Source organism: Haliotis cracherodii, unplaced genomic scaffold (assembly GCF_022045235.1).
Source record: "Haliotis cracherodii isolate W230 unplaced genomic scaffold, xgHalCrac1.p SCAF_6, whole genome shotgun sequence".
Taxonomy (NCBI): domain Eukaryota; kingdom Metazoa; phylum Mollusca; class Gastropoda; order Lepetellida; family Haliotidae; genus Haliotis; species Haliotis cracherodii.
In genome coordinates, this window is record NW_027266319.1 from 33,769,144 (window position 1) to 33,796,046 (window position 26,903).

General features: G+C 39.6%; 2 protein-coding genes across 2 annotated transcripts in view; one reads left to right on the forward strand and one right to left on the reverse strand.

The window, feature by feature from the left end:
- Positions 1-985: 985 nt before the first annotated feature.
- LOC139446738 (E3 ubiquitin-protein ligase Hakai-like) lies at positions 986-13,417 on the reverse strand. Its single transcript, XM_071228040.1, has 6 exons — positions 13,398-13,417; positions 9,362-9,547; positions 8,806-8,900; positions 6,962-7,048; positions 5,571-5,632; positions 986-5,096 (listed from the first exon to the last, which is right to left on the reverse strand). Exons 1-6 carry the CDS (start codon positions 13,405-13,407, stop codon positions 4,004-4,006), a joined length of 1,533 nt encoding a protein of 510 aa, XP_071084141.1. The 5' UTR covers positions 13,408-13,417; the 3' UTR covers positions 986-4,003.
- A 125-nt stretch (positions 13,418-13,542) lies between these two features.
- The window catches only part of LOC139446737 (ubiquitin carboxyl-terminal hydrolase 19-like), a 33,898-nt gene continuing 20,537 nt past the window's right edge, over positions 13,543-26,903 (forward strand). The window contains exons 1-8 of the mRNA XM_071228039.1: positions 13,543-13,808; positions 15,996-16,124; positions 18,029-18,156; positions 19,214-19,340; positions 21,168-21,214; positions 22,819-22,919; positions 23,929-24,000; positions 24,927-25,042. Coding sequence (XP_071084140.1) covers positions 13,712-13,808; positions 15,996-16,124; positions 18,029-18,156; positions 19,214-19,340; positions 21,168-21,214; positions 22,819-22,919; positions 23,929-24,000; positions 24,927-25,042 — 817 coding nt within the window. The 5' untranslated portion in view covers positions 13,543-13,711. The remainder of the gene's footprint in view (positions 13,809-15,995; positions 16,125-18,028; positions 18,157-19,213; positions 19,341-21,167; positions 21,215-22,818; positions 22,920-23,928; positions 24,001-24,926; positions 25,043-26,903) is intronic.

Here is a 26,903-nt window from a genome sequence, read left to right on the forward strand (position 1 = left end):
ACGCATGTGTGTTCTACTGATTTTATGAAATGAGTGTCTGAATTCTTGTATTTTCGAGCGAGGACGAGGGTAATACTTTCTTTCTTACCCATTATTTCTTAACCCTTCAGATCCTCCCTTTAGAAAATGCACTGATCAAAACCGTCGTCTTAGAAAACTACAATTTACAAATTTCAACAATGTTCAGCTATGACGTCGTATCTAATGTGACTTCATTCTGACCTTCCGTCACAATAAGATTCGAATGACGAGGATTTGAACCCACGATCAGAGGGACACAACTCTGCAGAGCAAATTGCCATGACTTTGCCACTCTACCCCCTATTTGTTAAGGACTTATGTCATATTAAACATACCCATGTTAATCAAAATACAGACGACTAAAAGTGTTAGAAAAATGTTTATTTGTCAACAGCTTAACCCTGTTTATTATCCATGAATTCTAAATAAGCAGGTTCATAAAACCCTACTTAATACTGATTTTGCAATGTGGCAAATTTGACCCTCCATGACCCTGACTAACACACATAATTATTTATTTCTTAACATTAACAAGAACGTGTTCTGCATCATTACTCAATGACACCCAAATATTAACCCAAGTAGAATTTCAAAATATATGATGAAACCATGCTTGGCACTCTTTGAACATATTTCAAACTTTAACATTTTGAATTGCGAAACCAGGAGGATAGGTCACAGGCTGTAATTATAACACAGAGTTGTTCCTCGTGTCATAAGCATTTTGTGAAGCTGCAAATGTACACAGGCTCCTGTAGTAATGGTGATACTATTAGGATGACATCTGTTCAACAACAATGTTGTATTTCCTCTATTAGACACTGGGCCTTCAATCGCAGGAACTCGTTATTGGTCAGTAAATAAAAATATATAACCCCTATATGTAAGAAGAGTATAGGGGGTATACATTTTTATTTACTGACCAATAACAGTTCCTGTTCCTCAAAAACACGTTTGCCTCTAATACACTCTGTCCAAAAAACAGAGGCTGTGTCTCTCTAAAAGAGATGAGTGAGAGAGTGAGTATGGTTTTATGCTGCTTTTAGCAATATTCCAGCAATATCACAGCGGGGAACACCAGAAATGGACTTCACACACTGTACCCATGTCAGGAATCGAACCCGGGTCTTTGGCGTGACGAGCGAACGCTTTAACCACTAGGCTACCCGACTGCCCCTAAAAGAGATGAAAAATTTGATGAAATTAATGATCTTCATCACATTAACATGTAATGATTACTCCCTTCACTTAATAATGACTGTTTGCTGCAAATGTACCTGTTGCACGACTGTAGAATTTGGTATTCAGGGCCACGTTCCACAAAGCGATCGTAAGAGATACAAGTGCTGTAGGTCTATGTTAAAGTATGGGAGTTATGATCCTCTTAGAGCTACATTCGCTTTGTGGAACTGGGCCCAGTAACATAGTGAATTGCCACAGTATCACACAAAATAGACTCCAGGTGAATGGCTTGTGCAACATTAAAAGATCCCAGGACGTCTAATAGAGGAAATAAGATATGTTCCGTATGAAACAATCCCACAATACCTATACTGAACTAAAAAAATGAGGGACAATGAAAATTTTGGGGGATATTATCATGAAATTGTGTGCTTAAGTACAAAAAAAATATCCCCCAAAATATTCTTGATCCCTAATGATTTTTTGTTCAGTATATATTGAAAACATTGTCAGTTTTAAGTTATTCAATTTCCACTGATGATCAACATGTTCAGAAGTATCAATGTCTGTTTTACTGGTATAGCTTTAAAACTAGCACAAATTGTCATGTAGGTCACTTATGAGATATGGATAATAAACATATTTAATATTACACTTATGTGTATCATATTAATTTTACGAAATTTCAATCAGATTTCCCACATTTTCCTTATATCACGCTTTCACAACATCTGGATGACCTCCACAGTCAGGTAACACATATTTACACATGGAATGACATATGTACACAGTCCTATAAACATCTCACCAGTCAGTGTACATAAATGGACTTCCACTGACTAATAGTTACAACAGTAGCTGACCTCCTTTGCCACAGTAAATACTACTAAAGATATGTCTCATCAATTATCGCCAAGACGTTTCACTTATCAGCCACAATACAATGTGATGAAAGAACAAACAAATATCAAGTAACATAGGCTCAAATTTATGTTCCAAATTCGTCTGACAATGTACATTGCAGTAATTATATATCAGTTGCAAAATTGAAATTTAAGAAAACATTTTGTCTTCATGGTCTTGGTTCTGAACAAAGGGGTTACTTTTTGGCCAAGGAATTTTAATCGTGCCAACTTATTTTCTTGCTGTAATAGTAAAAAAAGGACTTTTTCTGACCAAATAAGCTCCCTGCTCCTAATATGAATGCTGTACTCATAAATAACACTTGATCAATATCTACTTTAAGAAAAGGTTCGACATGAATTTTTCAACAAGTTCAATCCCATTCAAATCCTATCTTTTACTCAGATACCTCTCTGCATTAAAATATGCTACATCTCTATAGAAATTTGAGTCTGGGGAACTCTGAGTGACATTTGACTGTGCAATAGAAATTCAGGATGTAAACCCACGTAGGACACGAACATACCATCGAGGGTACGCCCTATTGGGTGGAGATGCCAGGGAGGTCAGAAATGACAGGGTGGAGCAATTATCCACAACAGTATAATGGCACAGCCTTTAAAAGGTACATTTAGGAAAGGTGGTTTACAAGTGCTTTGCGAAGCAAACATTTAGAAGCCTTGACGCTGACTGGAGTAAAACATCTTTTTCTAATCAGATTAACAAGTTATTTCATAAATTTGACTGGAAACATAACTGATGCAAATATCAATGAGTGAGTGTGTGAGTTGGGATTAATACCACTTTGAACAGTAATCCAGTTATATCATGGTACTCGTCAGGCCTGTTCCACTATAGTCGTGACATGCAGTCTAAAGGTTAACACAAAAATAATAAAAGGCTGAAATCTTGAAATCCATGTCACCTGTGTCTTCATTGATACATCTAAATTTGCCACTTAAAGGAAAGGAAATATCCAAACACATAATGTATTCCTGTGATGTTTAATATCTCATAAGCACCACATCCCCCTGCCTTACAAGGAGATTACTAAGTCAAATATGGTATCTCCATTTGAAAGCATCAAAGTTATTAATCGGACTACAGAACACAATGATCAGACACCTTAGCATTACATATGCTGTTATAATGACTCGTAAGCTCTTAAACATGTAAAAAGCAGGATCAACTAGGTGATATATGCTACGACTGCCTACTTGAGTTTAGGTTTCCAAACATTACATTACCGGTACTTGTCTGCTAGACTATGAGTTCAATCAGGCAATAACAAATTGGCAAAAAATACCTAGATGATTAATAAATTAAAAGACAGTTCAACTTATCATGCTCATAAGGCTGAGAAACAACATATAAAATAAATTTGTCCTCTGGCAAGTTTTTCTTCAATTGTTGTGGACTGACTATGTTGGTGTCTGACAAAAGTACTACACTGGCGACCGAATTTTCCATGTTGGTCTTTAAGTAAAAGCTGTTATAAGATGATGTCATAATTTTTGTTGAAAGGATTCAGGGCCTGTGGGACCAAGTTTGTTGAGCATTTAACAACAAAACAAACAAATTAACACACTGTGTATTTTAGTATGGGATTCAATTTCTAATACACTTACGAACATAATTGTTGGTCAGTTACATGGAGAATCATACACGGCGAAACTGGGATTTGGAATATTTAACAAGTCCTTCTGATTTTGAAATGACAAAAATCATAAAATCAGACATGCTTGTTATAACATACATAATCTTCAACAGAAATGGAGTTCAAACACATGTAATACTGTTCCACATATGTATTCATTCTGTTCCACTAAATAAGCCAATACTTCAACACTTTTGTTTTTCTTACACAACAATCATTGCAACAAGCACTTCCACTGTGTCAGTAGTACTGATTGTACGAGTCCCCTTGTGGTCTCTGAGGAGGGGGGTGCATGGGGCCACCTGTGGGGCGAGGTGGGGGGACTCGTGGGGGTGGACTAGTCCATTGCATTCTGGGGCTTCCCGGCTGATTAAATGGCGATGGGCCATGCCCATCATCATAGTGTCCATGAGGGCTTGGGAAGCGGGGTGGAGGCTGCCCCTGCTGTCTCTGTTGCTGGGGGGGGCCCATCCTGGGTGGAGGCCCAGAGAGGTGAGGCTGAGGGCCCCCTGGATTAGGGCCTTGTGGATGGGGGTGAGGGATAGGCCCTGGGGGTGGACCTCCATGAGGGAGGGACACAGGAACAGTATGAGGTCTCAATGTCTGTGCCATGGGGGCAGTAGAGTAGGGGACAGGCCCTGTGTGACTGATGGGAGCGAAGGATGCAGGTGGAGCCATGGTTGATGGCGGGAATGGCTGCCTGGGGGGAGGCACCCCTGTAGCCAGGTGGGCAGGGAGGGGAGGCATGCCCGTCCCAGCCAGAGTCTGATACATTAAAGCATGTTCTGGACGACGGTATTCCGACTCATCCTGTATGGGAACAGTGATGAGGTTGGTCCTGCCAGTTGACATCATCGGTATTGAGGAGGTCTGATAGCTCTCTATAGTGGACACCGGTGTGAGCTGAGGCTGTGACAGGGCTGGAGCGGTCACGACAGGGTGCATCTGAGGCATGGACACGTGGTGGGTCTGCACCATGGCTGGCATGGGCTGAGGTACGGGTGGACCTTCTATAGGTCTGTACACTGACTGCTCTATCATCGATCTCGGGGGAGGGTTCAGATCTTGAGGCGGAGCGTGGGTGACTGTGCTGCTACTGAACGCCTCAGGTTGTGAGGAATGATGAGGAGGAGGAGGCTTTGAGGGCACCAGTGGCGGAGGATCTGGGCGGGAACCGGTGCTGAGATGGCGGTGGTTGGCATGAGCCTGAAGGTCCCTCTGGGAGAGATATGTCCGTCTACAACCACCGCTGCTATGTTTGGCACCTCCGTATGTACATATGAAAACAGTGCCAAGGGCAGACTGCTCAATTCTCTGGACAGGATCTTCACATCTGTAGGGAAATATAAAAGGATGAAATACAGAATTCATGTTTGTTGTTTTACACCTGCCAGCAATAATCCATCTAAATCACAGCAGCCTGTTCATGATCAAGTCAGGGCCAGTGGTTAATATTGCGAGAATTATGATGTTATGACGACAGTCTATCAACCATGTCACCAAGACTGACCACCAATCCAAAAAAGTCTGCACAAACTATAGAGCTCTGGGGGCATCTTCAAACCTTGGTCCTGACAAGCATTGTGTCCTGAGATTTATTAAATCAATTTACCTGTTGGACTCCATTACTGTTAACATTGAAGGCATTGTTTCAAATTAGAATAGTGAGGAAAACTTAGGTTTGAGGATACATTCTTTACTTTCAAACGAGAACCATTCACGCAAGAATTTATGCTTTCAGAAATCATATATTCAACAAATATTACAGTTAACATATTTCTCCTTAATTGTCACGTGATTGCAGTACCTGGGACATTTCTTCTCCGTCTTCCTTGCACAGTCAAAACAAAACACATGCTTACAGGGTATCTGTAATAGATATAAAGCGAAGCTTCAGATACATGTAAAATGATGCAAATTAATCCACCATGACTCAATTAATTTTGAGTTGCTTGTGTGCAAATATGTATGAAAAATTTCAACAGACCAATAGTATAACAACACTGTGTGCATACCCAACGTAACATACCGAAATACCTTTACTTAACTTCATTTACTGATCAAATGCAAGCATCACATATCCATGAGTGAGTGAGTGAGTTTGGTTTTACGCCGCTTTTAGCAATATTCCAGCAATATCACGGCGGGGGACACCAGAAATGGGCTTCACACATTGTACCCATGACGGGAATTGAACCCGGGTCTTCGGCGTGACGAGCGAACGCTTTAACCACTAGGCTACCCAAACGCCGCACATATCCATGAAGTCTACTGCAGTGAAAAATGTACAAAGGTGCTACGTTTCGCTTATTGCAATAGGAGAAGAAGTTATCTGAACAGCATTTTAAGCAGATTTAATTGAAAAAATGTCTCCTTATTAGATTAAAAATAACCAGTGCACTGTTTGTTTGTTTGTTTAACACCACATTCAGCAATATTCCAGCTATATGATGGCAGTCTGTAAATAATCGAGTCTGGACCAGACAATCCAGTGATTGAGATCATGAGCATCGATCTACACAATTGGGATACGATGACATACATCAACTAAGTCAGTGAGCCTGACCACCTGATCCCGCTGTTGTCTCTTATGACAAGCATAGTTGCCTGTTACGATAAGCATGGGTTGCTGAAGACCTATTATACCCCGGATCTTCACAGGTACCCTGTGGACTCAATCTAAGGGAGTAAGACATAATATACAACCAAAGAAATCAATCCAATACCAATGTGAATGATAACATATGAGCAAATACGCAATGGCTCAAAAAGAAGCCCTCATAATATGAAACTGTAAGAGCTAATACACAAACATCAACAAAATAGTTAATCTGAAAACCTTAATTATTTTAATTATGGCTAAGAACTTTTTCATTCACCATCAGATTCCAATATTCATGCTACTCACAGACAAAATTCATCACTTTAAATAAGCTGAACAAAACATAAACTGGATACATGCTTGTTCAGCATTAAATGTCCTCCATTTGTGCCAAGGGTTCATATGAAAAAATGCCTTCATAATATATTTACCACTTTGGTGAAACCCACAAGCATGGGTTTACTGTTTTGTGCTGACAAACCAAGGATCATAATATGAACACAGAAGTCTACACAGAGAAGTGCACAAATGCATCAACTATGTCCACTGCAACACACAGCCCTGGTCATACAACTAGTGGCCACGTCGACTCTTACCATTCTCCCATATATGAGTATAGGCAGGGTACACTTCTCACAGCAGTGTATCAGTGGATCCACCACCTTCTCACCAATCAGCTTCACCTGAAACAATGTAATCACTCTCTAAATGCTACTTTTTCGAAAACTATCAGGATTATTTGATAGGCATTACTAAAAAGTTGACGGATGACAAGATAGACACAATTTTATGGATAACAACTTCTTTAATACTGTGAAAAGCGATGTTTCGGTATAGATCCTTATACTGTTGTCACGCAAGACTGAATGAGGGACATAGTACAGAATATATATAGTAGGTGGAGGATTAACAGTAGAGGATTAACAGTAACAACAATACATGAGTGGGATAACATAGGTAGGTGTTGACAACAAAGGGATGATGCTGTCGCAACACGATGGACAGAGAACACATAGGTGGAAGCCAATAGGGACATGAAGCCAATAAACAGGATAAGTGATTATTGCTTGATGAGTTCATAGTAGGCGGGTGGGATGAAATAGCCTTGATCTCTGTTGATTGATGGCTTGTGGCGGCGAATGTGGGTCGCTTTTCGCAGTATTAAAGAAGTTGTTATCCATAAAATTATCTTATCTTGTCAACTATGAGGATGATTTTTTTATTTTAACAACCCACCCCTACCAAATCTCCGAGGGCTCCCAGAAGTAATGTTTGTATACTTGTTTGTTGAAAAATGCCACACTCAGCAATATTCCAGCTCCATGGCGACAGTCTGTATATAATAGAGACTGCACCAGACAAATCAGTGATTGACATCATGAGCAGCGATACGATGACAGATATCAACCAAGTAGGCGAGTCTGACCATATCATCGAGTTAGTTGCCTCTTACAACAAGCATGGGTTGCTAAGACCACTTCTAGCCTTTCTTGTCTCTGTATTGTAAGCAATGTGACCCTTCGTAATCACTAAGAAGATAAAGATGTAGTATTTGGGGAACCAGACTTAACACATGGGGGATATTTCTTTGCCATTTCACCTGCACTTTGAAAACATTCCTATTCATGGGTTGGGACTAATTTCTAACTCTGAGAAGCCCACCACCTGTATACAGTGATGAATGTGTGAAGCCTAGGGTTCAACACTGTTTCAAACAAAGTCTCAATTATACCACAATGTGTCAGGACAATGTGAGAGACAATCTCATACAAATAAGATCTTAGTGCTTGCTACTGCTGCACAAAGATCTGAGGACATCCCATTATAGGTTGCGTCAAAACTTTGACCAACCAATGATTTGACTCACAGGAAATCAACATTAGCCAATCAGAAAGCAGATTTCTCGACCTTCATGGCACAAGTGTCAAAATGGGGACTTCCACTCAAGACTACACTTTGGAAAAAAGTTTTTGACAAAGTTCTCGATTAAAAATTTTAAAACTGAATAAAAGAAAATTTGGAATGTCTAATGAATGTCTGAGACTGAAAGGCACTACTCCCCATGGGCTATGGAGAGACTCTTCCGTTTTAAATGTTTATCCCAATGAAGTTAGAATCAGTCGCACAGCCTGAAACTGTCATTCGGAATGCCCTGTATTAATCTGCTTGAGGTTGCATGATTAGAAAACACATTCAAACTTTCACTTTTGTCAAACGACGTTCTGATTGGTCGGATGAAAGGTCGTTCAGATGTGACCTGTAATGGGATGTCCTCAGATGTTTGTGGAGTGGTGGCGAGTACTACAATCTGATTTTAATGAGTCTGATGTGGGGGAAAATCTTTAAACGCTGTCACAGACATTTAACACTTTGGTGAATTCAGTGTCTTGACCATGCTGACCAGTGGCTACCTCATCCTACATATTGACATTCAGCTGACCTTGTGGTCCCAGCGCAGCCTCTGTTTCTGGTGCATCGGCTCAACAGCATAGGCTGACTTGAAGATGACGAGATCCGGGGTGATCAACTCTTCCTCTGAAATAGTCACAATACCCACATCATGTCACAGGATTTGGGCAACAAAATTCATATTTGTAGAAACATTGAAGTCAGTTAAAACAAATTCTAAGGACCTTTGAGATCATATTAACTTTTCTGCAGTTAAATTTGCAATCCACATGAACATGACTATTAATATTAATAAGCAAATAATTTTTAAAAGTCATGTAAATTAAGAACAGGGTTTGCTTGTTAATTTTAGTAACATTGTAACATAAAAAGTTGATTGAATACTGGGATAATCTAGGATTTAACAAACTACCACTGGCAGATTGGGAGGAAAAAATCATTATTTTGAGCTAAATTTGGAACTTTTTAAAGTCCTTATTTTCTTGGGAATTTTTCCTTACACTGGAATCTGCCTAGAACTCCTCCCCATTTTCTGCAGCATTAGCGTGTTTAGAATCCAAACTTGTTCTGTGGCGTGTGACACTTACCTTGCATGGCAGCTGGTGGGGGAGGGGGTGGGGGTGGTGACCCTTCAACTTCAGGTTCTGGGTCTGGTTCACGTGCTTGGGCTCCTTTACGACCTCTTCCTCGGCCACGACCCCGACCCCTTCCGCGACCTCGACCTTTTCCAGTCGACTTACGGCGTGGGCCACTCTCAGTTTCCAAATCAAGATCTGATGACAGAGAATCATTCTTATTGTCAAATAAAACTCAAATAAAATATCCAAACCATGCAAATGTAAATACTCCCTGGCCAAGCTGAGCTGTTCACTTGTCCTTTAAATTAACAAGCAATGATGTGAACTCTGCAATGCAATGGAAGGGGTTGATTGTCATGATTATAAACATAATAACCACGATAACATCACAATGAGTTTGATTTTATATCGCTATTATTACGTCGCTATATAAGTGCAATAATCTTGGATGCGACGTTAAATCCAATTTCACCTAACCTCACCCAAACGAATGCATAAAAAAACAATTGAAATATGGCAAAAAGGCAGCTAGCGTGCTGTTTCAGGTAATCAGCTAAGTGAATTCCACTGATGGCCTTTCGACAAGGGTAATTGTTCAATGACTTTTCTTTGCTGCAGACAGTTTCAATGTTTGTTGTGCAGACACATTAGAAGAGGAATGTTTACTTGCCTTGTCTTATTAGGGTTAGATTTCCTACATGGGTACAATGTGTGATGCCCATTTTCTGATGTCCCCTACTCTGATATTGCTGGAATATTGCTAAAAGTGGCATAAAACAATACTCACTCACTCTAAAATAATAAATTTTCGTAAGCCTAAATCAATGTGGCTCCTTAAATTGTTATGTGGCTTCTCAAAGTTTGAAATGGTACCAGGAAAAAAATTGACAGGAGCAATTTTTTATCTCCTAGGAAAAAATCTAAGCTTGAAGTGCTGCTACAGGAACTTGGGAACAATGAAAATGATGCGAAGCGGGACGTTTTGGTAGTGAGATGGGTAGGGATGAAAAATCTAATAATTCATTTATTACAGTCATACACAAGTTTACAGGCTTGTACCGGTACTTATCCTGTTGACAGTCAAAGGGAGGCAACTGAACTACTGGGTAGTGCTTTGTGGCATGTTGTGATTGAAGCTCTATGTATCCCTTTGTAAATACTAAATAGGGGTTTCAAAACCAGAATTTTATGTTAACTTACAAAAGTGGAGGTCCAAGGGACCCCCAATAATTAATTGTAACAGTCCTTGCAGGCAATTTGAGGGTCCTGTCAGTAATGACATGGTCAGTACACAGTAGTGCACAGTACATTTTAAAAATTACTTTAGACCTTGGAATGAACCAGTGATTATATGGACAGTGGTCATGATTGATGGATGAAATGACAGACGCCTATAACTGCTCTTGATGAGCTGTAGGTAAAATGAACATTATAATGCATTCCTTTGGACACAGTGTATTCAGTGCATCCATTCCCTACATTTGTGTCTACTGAAAGCACATTTGGGCGTCATGTAAAACCGTGCATAACCTTGATAATATTGCTTAGAAATGAAGGGCCATCAATTTCTTATTAGGGGTCAATGACCATGATGACCCAGGCATCCTGCAATCAAAAGCACTGTTGTGGTGCTCAAATAATATTGGGAAAACATTCAAAAACCATCAAATCAACATTTGGTGTATTGGAGTTTATGCTAAGTCAGATAGGTTTCAGTGATTAAAGAGGGAATTTAAATCAGAAAATCTGGAATATTCATGATAAAAACAGTAAATACCTTAAATATGTAAAACAAAAAGAATATTAAAATATGAATCTGTATTAAACATTTCCTTAAAAAAGTTCGAACATTGTAATAATCATTTTCATGAATTATCATGATTATCAAGTCTGGTATTAGTTAAGATGTGGTTAATGAAAATAAAAAAAGAAATTGAGAGAAAAATATGCTGAAGTTAAAAAAGACTTGCTTTCAAAAGTTGGAAGACAGAAGATCATTTGAACAAGCCATCAGAACATTTAACTTATTGAGAGAAAAATATGCTGGAACTGAAACAAATACAAATGACAACATCATCCATAAATGTTAAGTATTCCTAGGATGATAACTTGTCCTGATTACCAGACTACAAGCAGATTACCAGAAAGCTGCAACCTACACTGACTTTCCTATAAAATTAACAGCAGGTGAAAAGTAACAACAGGAAAGGATTAAACCTTGAATAAAGAACAGTTCAAACTACAATGAAATGATGAAATACATCACCAAAAATATGTCATCTGAATTTGACTTGTGATGCTGGAAAAAAATAACCTTATATGAATTGTCTTCTGTATATTGTGGCTGCTAGATCTTGTAATAGAAAAACATGTTTGAAAAGAAGAATTTGCAACAACCATATTCCTTTTTAAGTCACTTTGTATGCCAACCACAGGACACAGGGAACAATTGCTCGCATCACAGATTCTCCATGCCCTATTGACACAGACATATTTAAGAGCATGGCGCTACTCAGCAGTGTAATCCACATGCAAGTTTAACGCAGACCCTAGAGATTTACCACTTTGGATCAAACCCAGGAGAATGGTGCTGACAAGCTAAGAATAATGATGAGAGCAGGCTTGGATTTGAACCAACAATCTTATTATTCTGTCATGACTTTAGTGATAAAACTCTGTACAATGATTTGACATTCATTTACCACCCTTGCCCGTCACACGCCAAGGTTCATAATCAAACCAAATCTGACAATGCAGGCAATAGGCAGACCTCAGTATTGCAAGCAGTGAGTGAGTTGGGTTTAACGCCGCTTTTAACAGTATTCGAGTTATATCGCGGTGTGTCAGGTTAATGTGGGAGGCAAGCCCGAAGTGATGCAGGTCTCAGACGTTTACCACTTCGGAGAAACCCACAAGCATGGGTATGGTGCTGAAAAACCTAAAAACATAACCAGGGCGAACCAGGATTCGAACTCACAATCATAGGTTTCTGGCATGCCCAAGGGACGTAACTCTCCACAGCGAATCATAGCACCTTAAACGACTGGGCCACCCATGCCCCAAGCATTGCAAGCATGTCACAAATGAATTTAGTGTGCTGCAAAAAGGGATTTTTCGGATTTCAGACACTGCTACATGGAGGATAGACATCACGTGGTCAGCTAGAAGCTAAGCTGATGAGTTAATCCAATTAGCCAACACCCTACCACGGGACCACAGGTGCTATCACAAATAATAAGTGCTTGTTTACCAAGTCATCAGCACCCGATTGTTTACCCATTTTCTCCACGAACCTCGAGACTATATAAAATTGTACAGAGACTCTTCAAATTACATTAGATAAATTTGTTAAAAGAGGTAGCTCACCCATACCCTACCTCACAACTAACCCTAATGATCGTTAAGGTGTGCCTAACCCTAAAGATTGTAAAGGGGTGATTGATCGGAAAAGGGATCCAAGGGCGAAGGATTAAGTTGGGGTATCCTCCTACCCCAATACAACTAACCCCAAGGATCGAAAGAGGCACGTGAGATCTGTGAAGTGAGTCACAGTCGTTAAACTGAGCCGATTAGCGCTCAAGTAAGCTGCGCCCGCTAAAATGCATTGTTACCTGCAAAAAGACACCGAATCGTTGCTTCTAGTTAATGACACTACGTGCGGTGTTTTACTCGCCTATGTTTTTGTTTATTTTCGATAGATACCTAACGTCGAGATATTTATCTACATATCGGAAATGCAAACTGCAGAGTATGGCGCACTTATGATATGATTATGTAGTGCTGTGTGCCATCACATCGAAACCTCAGCTAATGTTGTTTTTCCATGTGCTGGTAATGCAGCCAAGTTCAACACTTGAACTTCAAGTCAAGATTTCAAAGGTGGGGAGTGCACATCACTGCATAATCTATGGCAGATCAATAACTATCGTGTATTTTCACTGAGAGAAACATAGACGTGGTTGTTGTCAGTTGCACGATTAATTTGGTAATGGTCCAAATATGTTTGATATCGTTATTTGTAGATTTGATTCCGAAAAACACGCACCTTCGTCCATGTTGAATAAGATCAAGTTTGTAAGTACAATGTTGATTGGTCAATCCGCACTTCCGCTGTAAATGACGCGCTTTTTCATTTGCCAATGGACAGATGAAACAGAGTTACCTTCTCTTGACAAAGACAGGAATCTCATTCCATGTGCAATCTTCGTCAACGAAACGTGACTTTGTCATCTTTGATATAGTTACGGTTACCGTTGTTCATTTGATTTTGAAGATATTTTGTCTTCAACTTCAAAAATAGAGCAACAACTTAGAAAACGAAAGCACACTGACGTGGTGTGCAGGTCGTCTAGTCCGACCATGGCGTCTCCAAACAATGATGATCAGGGACAGGGAAAAGAAAAAGAAACCAAACGAAAGAAAGATTGTGATACAGGTCAAGAAATAAAATCAGTAGGTAAGATGTCGTGTTTAATTTTCAATCAAGGTATATACATCGTAATAAAATAACCTTCTCTTAAAGAACTTTGTCACATAATAATAATCAACATGATCAAGAAGTGTTTATGATACTGTTAAAAAACTTTTTGTTGATTAAGCGATCAGTCTGATTTGAAAGGGAACTGGGGACAAGTGCACTTTACTGGGCTCACTTTTTCAGTGGCTTGAATGCGTTGCGTGAATGCCATTTACGGTATATGGTACCTGTCACCTGTCACATATTGGGAGTTATCTTCCTTGGTTAAAAAACCCTGCTGTAAGTCGGTAGTCATTAATGTGAGTTGTCTGAAAGACACACGTCTATGTCCTGTGAATATATTGCGTTGCATAGAGCATGTAACAAATGCGCCTCCCCGGCTCCCGATCTACCACTGCACCACAAGCGCTTTTCCATGTGACGTCATGCTCCGCCCTTCCATTCATCTTTTCTTGAAGCCACACCCGCCATTTTTTGTATCAACATGATGAACTAGTCGAACAACGCTATGGTGTATGATGATGTGTTTCGCATCATGTTCGATGCGGTCCCCCTTGTGAACTGGCTTTTTATCAGCAGGGTTATAGGTGACTTCGCAGGAGGGTGGGACGAAATGTGTTTAAAGGGATTACTCTAATCAGATTACCCGGATTAACGCTTTGAAAAGATAAGAATTTATGGCTAACCCTTGCCCAAAGCAGGCTAACCCTAAGGATCGAAAAGGGGTGTTGGATCGTAAAGGCTTATCAGGTTCCATAAGACCGAAAAGGGGTGTTGGATTGTAAAAGGGTGTCAGTTTCCCTAAGGCCGAAAAGGGGTCTTGGTTCGCAAAGCGAGAGTCACTGAAGCGTGAGCCACGGTAACAGTATAGTGAGGCAGCGGTTGTGCTGGAGTCTACACATTTAGGTATATATATCTATGCAAAACGATTTGTAAAGTGAACCGAAACGCTTGCATTAGGCCTGTCTGTTCTTATAAGTGTGTTTATTTATAAACAAGCGGAAAATCTGGTCACATGATAAGCCTACACCCACGGTGTGGCAACTGAAGCAGAAACGGAAAAAGGCGAGCAGAGACTAGTGAACTCGGGGTTTATCAGCTATCGTTAACAAATAAAGCTTAAGAACGGTCGATGTCCTTTAGTGGCTTCTGAAAAGAATCTGCTCCACTGCAGCATATTGATAAAACTTTAAAAAATAATGGTTACATGTCATCCAAATTTTGGTACGGTTCAGGCAAATAAAGTACGAATGCTCCAAAACAAGTACAAATCTGACAAGATTTTTAGGTTCGAGTTAGCCATTTACATTGGGTATGAATCACTGTAGGTACGGATCAACTAGTATCTGATCTATAAAATGTAACACTGAATGTTAAGCTGTTGGGAATAGAGCGCTAGTTGATAACAGAGTCAGAAATTAGCAAGCATCTTTAGAATACAGTACCACAACTTCCTGTGAAGATGATCCTTGTCGTAAGTCACATGTCTCTGAGACAAGTTTCCAGTTTTTTGAGAATCTGTCAAGCTAACCATCTGGTCAACTTGAGTTCAAATTTACATAGTCATGCCCTAAAGGTTATGGAAATAAGCGCAAATGATCAAAGTCGTAATGGACACTTACAAAGGTTACGGGCAGCCATGGTGTATTATGGCTTCTGCCTACGGACACTTAAAACTGATCACTGTACCATTTGGCACATTTGGCAGAAATTCTTTGTTCACAAACAGGTATCCTACCATACTCTCCATGTAGATTCGACACAAGTCAGATCGAAAAGGCCTCGAATCTTGTCACTGTTATATAGGCACAGCCAGCCTTCTAGGAACTCGTCCCAAAACTTCTCGAACATTGAAGCTCATCATGATGTAAACAACCAGGGGCAGATAACTCTAAAGGGCTCGCAAGTACCAACCACACTCAACATTTTACTAGCACTTCAATCATTTGTCGCCACTGATAATCGCCACAAACATGTCTTACAGCCACCAATATGTATCTACACACAACAATTTCTCTACATATGTAATTTGCTTGAATGTTCATGGTGAACAACAGTGACAGCGTGCTAGTTGTATGAGACTGAACCGTGAACATAATATTTACATCCATCATTTTCTGCACATGCTACAAGACATGTGCCTTATATTTGACAGTTTCTTTTCAGATTATGACATTTCTTGGACACAGACGTACAGTGATGTTTCTGCGGTCTTCAAGTTTAAATCCAAAATTGAGAGAGCAAATGAAATTGATGTCCAGTTTCAGGATAACTTGATACAAGCTTTTTTCCCAAGTAAGTAGGTTCTGTTCTTAGTTTGACTGCCTCTGTGGTCAAGTGATCGATCATCCGCCTGGAGAGTGGAAGGTCCAGGGTAGCCTGGCCGTGTCGTACCAAAAGACCTTAAAAGACCAAAAGACCTTAAGGGGCTAGGTCGGCTTGGAGTCAGTATACTGTATCTGAGTGGGGTGTTTATGTTAAACTGCGGCATGGTATCTCAGTGAGCTAGCACTATAAATCGGCATCAATCCGGACTAGTACAAGCAACCACACACACATACTCGCATGTCGCCATAGAAGTGCAATAATCTTGGACGCGACATTAAACCCCATTTCACCTCACCTGTTCTTAGTTTCAGTAGTTTTCAAATGTTCCCATCATTGCTCTTAGTCCTAGTGTCCCTCTCCACGTCATAACAAAAGATGGAGAAGCATGGTACTTGTTGTTACCATGCCTGGCACTCAATTTCCCTCATTCCTTATAGTTCTGGTACTCCTACAGAATAAAATGCAAGAAAAATACAACTTTAAGATCCATTAACCAGCATTTGAATTTTCTAGGCATGCTGGTGGTATCTTGTTCTCTGATGCATTGTTCTACTTCAGCTTACGATTTTTTCAGTCTTTTTCCCTTAATGTTATCTGAAATTACTAATCAAATTGGCAACACTTTATTTTTGATGTAATAATAAACGTGTATAATCTCTGATTAATGTCTCACCGAATGTTTGTAGGAACGTAATACATGATGTCATCATACGTGAGGTCATGTATTAATTAAGGATTGACAGTGTATTTTTTTTCAGTTCATTGAGGTATGAATCGAAAAACCGATGTGCATAGCGGATTCTTACAAAAGTTTGCACCTCGGTTTTTCGATTCATACCTCAATGAACCGAAAAAAATATACAGTCAATGCTTATAATTAAATTCGACTACATAAAACATCTACAATAGTTTAACCCAAAACAGTTGCATATATCAAAACAGACAAAAATGACGACATTGATAAACATTCCAGGTGTAGGAATACATACAGTGGCGTGACATGAATCAGGTGATCGTTTAATTTATGCACATAACTTGACACGCCTACACAGTCAGTAGCCAATCAACAGAGAGTGGGATTAAAACAATGTTCATTGGACCTGTCAATTAAGGCAAGAGGCAAAAAGAACTGAACAGTCAGACTGTAACGAACCGAAAGAAGTATGTCCGAGAGAAGGCGGCTGTTTCAAATAACATGGTCATTTACTGCATGATTCAAACATTACTTCCCTGATTACAGTAGAACACAGTTGGAGAAATGCTTGTTAGAAATGAAACCCGAAGACATGAAAGTTGAACCAAATCGAGCTGGAAAAAAACAGGCGAGTGAGCCTGCACGTTTGCTGTTTCATTCATTCTCGGCCTTCGGTTTCAAAGCGTAGTTTGGACAATGAATATGCATGAAAGTCGCCTAATGTCCTGTGCATGACGATACACGTGACTAGAAAGGGAATTCCCTCAACTGTAATATTGTGATTCCCTGACATTCCGCAGTAATGAAAGTAGTGCGATGTGCTGGGCGTGGCTTAATTTTTTACATTCATTAGGAAATGAATAGATCTTCAGCAACCCATGCTTGCCGTAAAAGGCGCTATGCTTGTCGTAAAAGGCGACTAACAGGATCGGGTGGTCAGGCTTGCTGACTTGGTTGATGCATGTCATCGATCCCAATTGCGTGGATCAATGCTCATGATGTCAATCCCTGGATTGCTGAGTGCGGCATAAACCAACCAACCAACACTTGTTCTGATATAAAGATCCGCAAACCGAAAAATAAAATACCACCTTATCCACTTACATTGTTGTTGTATATGTATCATATATGAACAAATGATGAATATGATTCAGTGTGAGTAAAATTGAAAACACAGATGGAAGCTGCTGGTCTTATCGATTGTTTGGAGAAGTCAGGAAAGAAAAGAGTCGAGTGATTGTGAAAGGATCACGGATGGAACTGAAAATGGTGAAGAAAATTGCACAGAACTGGCCGACCTATCAGGTAGATACAGCAGTCCTCACTTTTTAATTATCCTGCAACTGTTGTAGAAAAACAGTAGATTTTTACACCCAATCCTATCTTACACTATGGGGGTGGTCGGGTAGCCTAGTGGTTAAAGTGTTCGCTCGTCATGACGAAGACCCGGGTTCGATTCCCGACATGGGTACAATGTGTGAAGCCAATTTCTGGTGTTCCGGGCTGTGATATTGCTGGAATATTGCTAAAAGTGGCGTAAAACCATACTCACTCACTCACTCACTCACTCTTACACTATAATATTCTTCTTTCTTTTGATCCTATGTGGAAATGTGCTTGAACAAAGTTTCCAGCTTCTGAAAACAATTCACCCTGGTCACTACCCAAACAAATGGGTCACGCACGCAATCGTTGTGCAACTTCCACATCCTGATTGTGGGTCTACCTCTGCCACATCATTCTCTGCCACATCATTCTCTGCCATCAGAGCTAACAGGCTAGAGGAACTAAGATGCAGGCATGGTCGGGTGAGCATATGTAGCATATGAGATGGGATAAGTATATACATATACAGTAGGCTACGGTTATAACATACTCAAATGGACAACTAATTTAGTTCATTATAACCATAGCTCCTTATAAGCATTCATGCAGCATATATACAGCAAATGGTCGGGACAAAAAAAAAAGTTTGTAATATCTGTCAGTTCGTTATAAGCGTGTTCATTGTAAACATAGTTTGCTGTACAATTTATTGGAACAAATTTTTACACTTATCCTATCTCATGATATGCATGTTTCCCATGTTTGGAAGGTGGGCGCAGATGCCCTAGCCTGGAAAGACTGACAGTGAGAAGTACACTTTTTTCAAGCATGTTTCCATATGGGATTGAAAGAAGAAAAAAGAAATGAATAGTGTTAGATAGGATGAAGTATGTAAACATACATTTCATTAGAAAATAACTACCCAAATGTTGCATTGGAAAAATAAAAAGTTGGAATCTATGTTTATCCAATCTTGATGAGGCTTGGTGATCGTGAGCTTGTGTTGATGTTTTGAGGACAATTGATGTGGTTGCAGGAGGTCGTAGCCAAAAAGGTCCCTGATGAGGAGACGTTCGATAAAGCAGGGCCTTCTGATCTCCAAACAGGACAGATGGGGCATACAGAGGATGAAGACAGTAAGGAGAAAATAGAAAAAGATGAAGGTCAGTTATTTTTACATTTCAATCAACCAGAGAATTTTGCAGCTGTATGTTTAATATATATAAATTTTCATAGCTCATGTGGCCAAAGAAGGATATATGGGTTATGAAAATTGATATGTTGTGTACACTCTTAATTTCCTGTGTTCAACATCCTTGTTGATATTTATAACTATTCAAGCAAGGGTTCATGTCAATTCATGTCATTGTTATCTTCCCAGTATGTTATCAGCATGTCCGTCCATTTGACCTTTTTCCGTTTCCAGGGCAGAACTCCCAAACCCGTTAAATCCTGCTTGTTGGAACAAGTGGTGAATTGGTGCCTTTTGATGAATATGTATTATTTTTGTATTATTATTTTATTCATGATGACATCATCACGTTAATAATATTGTAGCCATAACTTATGCTTATAACTTATGTAGATAACAAGGCAACTTGTATTTTACTGATAAAGAAGATGTTTTAGTGCTAAGGTTTACCTATTACATTGAGTGCAGTGTACATTCTACCATGCATTTGGAATTCACTCAATTCTGATTGGTCAATCAGAGGCTATTAAATCAAAATAAACCCCCTCTGATTAAAACAGCAGGTTTGACGGCCGCATCACCGCAGTAGCTTATATACAAAGAATAGTACTTTTTTTTAGTCATTGTCGGTAGGCATATTTAAATAATTATATCTACAATTACAGGTTACAAAATGCACAGATGCGGTTACTACAATATTCAAAGGATGTATGGCAATACATTTCGTGCAGAAAACACGATAGAAATCTACAAAGGGAATGTATTTACGTTTTGAAGACAACAGAGAGCTTGGAATTTTGGCGCTTTTCTATATATGTCTGTGACGTCATATATTTTGCGTCACAATGAGCGTCATGATGTCATAATGGTGACACGCGATGTAGAGCGAAATCCTTGCGAAGCTTGCTTTGTTTTCTTGAGGGATGTTAGCTTACCAAGTTCCCGTGCTTATATGCTTTCAATGCCTGTCATATGTTCGAGTGAAGTATTAGGGTGTAAACAAACTGCTTGAGTATATACAGCGCCATATTTTGTTCGGTGATTCCGTAATTCAGATCAATAACCCACTCAAAACACTGGACTCAACCCATGCCGCTTCACTCAGTATATTTGCTAACACCAAAGAGTTCGTGTTTTATTTAGTCATGGTAGAATGGAGATAAACATACTGTGTTTTCAATGTAGAGCTAGGTTACCTGTAGATTTAACCTCGCTGAATTTAACATTTGAAACCTCACGCTGTGCGTTCGGTTCTAAATTCAATTTAGCACAGTTAAATCTACAGGTAACCTAGCTCTACATTGAAAACACAGTATATTTATCTCCTAAATGTTAACATGCCTCCTAATTTAAGAAAATATATATAAGAACTAAAAAAATCTCAAATTTTTGACAAAAACAAACAAAAAAACAATTAGCCTGCCAGGAGTACATATTTTCGAATTCTAGATAGATCCCTGTCATCTTGATGAAGACTCCTCAGGCTCTGAGAAACATTTTCCTCAAACATTTCCTTGATTCAGAAATTATAGAATTGTATGGTGTGACACTTCACTGTCATGCATGCAGTGAATGTATTAGAAAAGTTCAGAGTATGTTTCATCATGTATAGGGGTGGTGGGGTAGCCTAGTGGTTAAAGCGTTCACTCACCTCACCTAAGACCCAAGTTTGATTCCCCATATGGGGGAAGCACATTTCTGGTGCCCCCTACCATGATATTGCTAAAATGTTGCTAAAAGCCGCGTAAAACCATACTCACTCACTGACTCACTGTGATGTTATTGAATCTGTTTCCAGAACCCATCTTCTACATTGACCACATCAAACATGACTTCTTTGAAAGGGTGAGTCAGAGTTCAATTTTTTGTTTTTAGTTTTGTTTGATTTAGAAAGGTTCTATTGTTCAGTGACAGTGCTTACTGAAACCATACAGCTGTTTGCATTACCATCAGGATAAAGTGTCTGCAAGTTTGTCTGTGCACCGTTTTATCAATATGAACATTAAGTATTGGAGAAAACATGCTTACGAGGTTTTGGTAGACAGAGCATGCCCTGGGGAGAGGGAAAAACCAAGGGGGCAAAGCCCCTGCGTTTTTTCCCGACTCCCAGGGCATGCTGTCTACCAAAACCGAGGGAAAGTGTTTTTCCATACTTATAAACCGAAAAAAGAAACTTAAAACAACATTTATCAACATTTTTATGTTTCGAACATACTTTCCATGAACCATGGGAAACGCGCGTAAAATATCTGTTGCTGGCGTACGGATCTTGAAAAGGACATTCTAAAGAGCAGTGTGGCTTATCAACATCTCTGTAGCCTCGTGGTACACTCACTGGGCTACAGATATGAAGGTTGCGAGTTCGATCTTGAATATCCTCTAAAATCCCTGGGATATTATATAAAATCCCAGGGACATTACAACGTCCCTGTTTATGAGATTTAACCCGACTGGAAAGTAAAACCTCACAATAGGTTTTAATGCCTATAGAAAGAAGTCTCTTACTTAATAGCGATCCCAATGAATAGGTTCAAAATATGGCACCATATTTCATGCATTATGGTACCCGTGAAGATCCGGGGTAGAAAAGGTCTTCAGAAACCCATACATGCCGTACAAAGCGACTATGCTTGTCGTGAGAGACGACTAACATGATTGGGTGGTCAGACTCACTGACTTGGTTGATGCATGTCATCGTATCCCGATTGTTTATCGATGCTCAAGATGTCAGTCACTGGATTGTCTGGTCCAGTTTCAATTCTTTACAGACCACTGTCATATAGCTGGAATATTGCTGAGTGCAGTGATAAACAACAAACAAACAAACAAACAAACAAACATGCATTTCGGCTGGAGAAGGTCCTGATTCCTAATTAGCCTCCATGAGGGAGGTAGATGTAAATGTGCCTCCGAGCACTCAATGATATTTAGGTTTGCCAACTAGTATGTCATATCACCAAGGCTAGGCAATAAGCAGTTGTAATTATGAAAGTTTTCCCCTGTTGCATTTTCATTCAGATTGATATTTCCCGAAATAATGAGAGCCCAAGCACTACAGTGAAACATTTTGTGCAATAAGCATGTGTACTTGTTCATATACAAGATGTTGTCACAAGGTGTTGCTGTGAACATCATATGATTTCACAGTGTGCCTTTTAGGCCCTCTGTTAAATATTTCGAGGTTGCGTAATTGGAAAACACATTCCGACTGTCACTTTCATGATCTGGTAAGCGACGCTCTGATTGGTTGGATGAAAGGTCGTTCTGACGTGACCCGTAATGGGATGTCCTCAGATCTTTGATTAGCGGTAGCGAGAACTAAGATCTGATTTTAATGAGATTGCGATGTGGCCTGTCTCAGCTGACATGCTGTGATATAAGTCACTCACTCACTCTCACTCACTCACTCACTCACTCACTCACTCACTCACTCACTCACTCTGTTTCAGGAGGACAAGTTTGTTCTTCACATTTATGTAAAAGGTACATCAAAGGATGCTGTCAAAGTGATCTTCGAGAAAAGTGTGTTCCTTGTCAAGTTCCAAACACAGTAAGTTGATTGGAAGATAGACATGTTATGTGGTTTGTTAGGAGAGAATGAGACGCTACTTCAATAAGTCAATTAGAGGCTGCTTCAATAAGTGAACAAGGCGCTGCTTCAATTAGTCAATGAGACACTGCTTCAATAAGTCAATGAGACACTGCTCCAATACGTCAATGAGACACTACTTCAATAAGTGAATAAGACACTGCTTCAATAAGACAATGAGACACTGCTTCAATAAGTGAATAAGATTGCTTCAATAAGTCAATGAGACACTGCTTCAGTACACCAATGAGACACTGCTTCAGTAAGACTGCTACAATCAGTGAATGAGACCCTGCTTCAATAATTGAATTAGACTGTTTCAATAATCCAAGGAGACACTGCTCCAATAAATCAATGAGACACTGCTTCAATAAGTGAAAGAGACACCACTTCAATACACCAATGAGACACTGCTTCAATAAATCAATGAGACACTGCTTCAATAAGTCAATGAGACTCTGCTTCAATAATTTAATGAGACTGCTTCAATAAGCCAATGAGACACTGCTTTAATAAGGGAATGAGACACTGCTTCAATAAGTGACTGAAAAGGGCATTTTCCATCTTTTTATTGTCCATCTTAACCATATTAATTTTAACAAATGTAAATGTGTCTGTGGTAGTGATTTATTAATTTAGTATTGATGTACATAAATTTGTATCGATATACTACGTCCCGTGAAGATTCCGGGTTAGACTTGGCCTCCAGCAACCCATGCTTGTTTTAATAGGTGACTAACGGGATCGGATGACTTGGTTAATGCATGTCAACATATCCAAATTGTGTAGATCGATGCTCATGGTATCAATCACTAGACTGTCTGGTCCAGATTCAATTATGTACAGACTGCCGTTATATAGCTGTAATAGTGCTGAGTGCGCGTTAAACAACCAACAAGTGATACAGGACATGTACACGATGATATCCCTGGGTTATGTTTTCATCAAGAGTTTGGAATTTGTTTTTCAGGGATGTCAAGTTTCTGAAGCTACATGACGGCACTTCTGAAGACACTGCTTTCTGCTGGAAGGTGAAAATGAGGTGAGGTGCACATTTAACATTATGTTTAAGTGTAATTTCTATCTTTCACACGATAAAATAAGGATTATAAATTATACAATGATTTTCATGCTGACTTTCAGATCATTACACAAGACCTATTGAAATGTAAGCCCTTATCACTTTCCCAATTTCCTCCTTTATATGCTTATACGGTAAAGTATTGAAAATCAATCAGCAGGTATTTAATCTCTGTGTGTTTCATCTTTCAACATCATTTCAACATTGTTGTTCTACAAGCAATTGTTTACTAATACTTAACGATACAGAATACATTTTCAATTCATATGATGTGTGCATCAGTAAGTGATAATCTGATCTGAACAGCTATTGATATTGACCTTCTTTCAATCCTCATTATTGAAATAAGTTAACAGCTGTTTTATTCCATACCGCCTCCGTGGTCTAGTGGTAGAGCCTTTGCCCGGAGAGCGAAAAGTTTGGGGTTAGATCCCTGGCCGTGTCATACCAAAAGACGGTAAAAGATGGTACTTGTTGTTACCCTGTCTGGCGCTTGGCTTTAAGGGGCTAGAACAAGGACTGGTCGGCACGGAGTCAGTATACTGTGTCTGAGTTGGGTATTTATGTTAGACTGCGGCATGGTATCTCAGTGAGCTAGCACTATAAATCGGCATCAGTCTGGACTAGTACAGGCAGCCACACACACACACATCGCTATATAAGTGCAATAATCTTGGATGGGACATTAAACCCAATTTCACCTCACCTATTCCATACTTCCAATAATATGCAGAATTGACTGACAGCATTGAAGACAGCCAACTGTGTATACTACTCCAAAGAATTTGCAGATTTTTTCCTATGACGACAGTATAGTTAATCTGTCATGTTAATCTGCAACTTCTTTTGAGCAGTATTTATGTGTGATGATTTTACTTTCTCTTCAGAAGGGACATCAAGCCCGAGATGAGTACATACAAGGTGACTGGCACATACATAGAGCTTGTTCTGAAGAAACTGTCCGCCGAACGCTGGGGGTGTTTGGAGGCTCCACAGAGAAGAGGTACACACTCAATAAACATTTCTTACGAAATCAGTGAGACTAGAAGCAACATCCGCAACATCGACCACCAATACACCTTGGTTAAAGCTCACTGTCAGAAACATCAATACACCTTGGTTAAAGCTTACTGTTGGCAGCATCAACCACCAATATACCTTGGTTAATGCTTACTGTCGGCAACATTGACCACCAACACACCTTGGTTAAAGCTCACTGTCGGCAACATTGACCACCAATACACCTTGGTTAATGCTTACTGTCGGCAACATTGACCACCAATACACCTTGGTTAAAGCTCACTGTCGGCAACATTGACCACCAATACACCTTGGTTAATGCTTACTGTCTGCAACATTGACCACCAATACACCTTGGTTAAAGCTTACTGTCTGCAACATTGACCACCAATACACCTTGGTTAAAGCTTACTGTCTGCAACATTGACCACCAATACACCTTGGTTAATGCTTACTGTCTGCAACATTGACCACCAATACACCTTGGTTAAAGCTTACTGTCTGCAACATTGACCACCAATACACCTTGGTTAAAGCTTACTGTCTGCAACATCGACCACCAATACACCTTGGTTAATGGCTACTGTCTGCAACATTGACCACCAATACACCTTGGTTAAAGCTTACTGTCTGCAACATTGACCACCAATACACCTTGGTTAAAGCTTACTGTCTGCAGCATCAACCACCAATACACCTTGGTTAATGCTTACTGTCTGCAACATTGACCACCAATACACCTTGGTTAAAGCTTACTGTCTGCAACATTGACCACCAATACACCTTGGTTAATGCTTACTGTCTGCAACATTGACCACCAATACACCTTGGTTAAAGCTTACTGTCTGCAACATAGACCACCAATACACCTTGGTTAAAGCTTACTGTCTGCAACATAGACCACCAATACACCTTGGTTAAAGCTTACTGTTGGCAACATCGACCACCAATACACCTTGGTGAATGTTCACAATACTAGCAACATCAGAAACCAATAACATCTTCATATCAGCAACATGGGCAACCAATATTGCTTGGGCTAATCAGAGCTCCAGATAAGCTGCGTAACTGCGTAAAATACGCATCAGAAATGCAGAAATACACAGTAAAATATAATCCAAGCGTATCAAATACGCAACGAACATTACAGATACGCTACAAAAATAAAACCTGTGCGTATCATCAAAATATTGTGAAGTAACCCTGCGTATTCGATTAGCAAATCAGCAACCTATTTTGAAAAAAACGGGCATTCCGTCAACCTTGCCAAACTCCACGATGACAGTTACATCATGATCATTTGCCATCACACTTTCTTGTGGAAGTATCGAGGTATTTTTGAGTCCTATAAAGCTCTCGAACCCACACGACACCAGTTTGCAGGGACTAAATGAATAGTGTTTTTTAATATTTTACTTAAAAACCCACATGTGTAAAAACTAGTGGGTAACAGAAATTTGAATACGCAGATAGAATTACTGATACCCAATGATTTTAAAATGCATGGGTAAAATACCCACAACACCAAAAGCTTATCTGGAGCTCTGGCTAATGCTCTCGTTGGCATCAAGGTCAAGTGATGTGAATACTTCTGTTAAGTAATGGCAATAGCATCAGAAGTCCTTGCATACTCAGTGGTATTACAAAAAAATATTTTTCTCCTAATATTGCCAATATAACAATAATAACTTCAATGGGCTGTTTTACATGGTAAAGTTAAGGTATTTATTTTCAATTGGCTCTTTTACATAGTGTGGTTAAAGCGTTAGCTCATCTCGCCTAAGACCCGGGTTCGATTCCCGACATGGGTACAATGTGTGAAGCCCATTTCCGGTGTCCCCCGC

Bases quoted from the DNA above. Each gene is read 5' to 3' on its own strand.
- LOC139446738 (XM_071228040.1), bottom strand. The intron at 8,901-9,361 runs GTAAGTGTCACA...TGACTATTTCAG, and splicing joins CCCACCAGCTGCCATGCAAG to AGGAAGAGTTGATCACCCCG. The intron at 7,049-8,805 runs GTCAGCTGAATG...ACATTGTTTCAG, and splicing joins GGCTGCGCTGGGACCACAAG to GTGAAGCTGATTGGTGAGAA.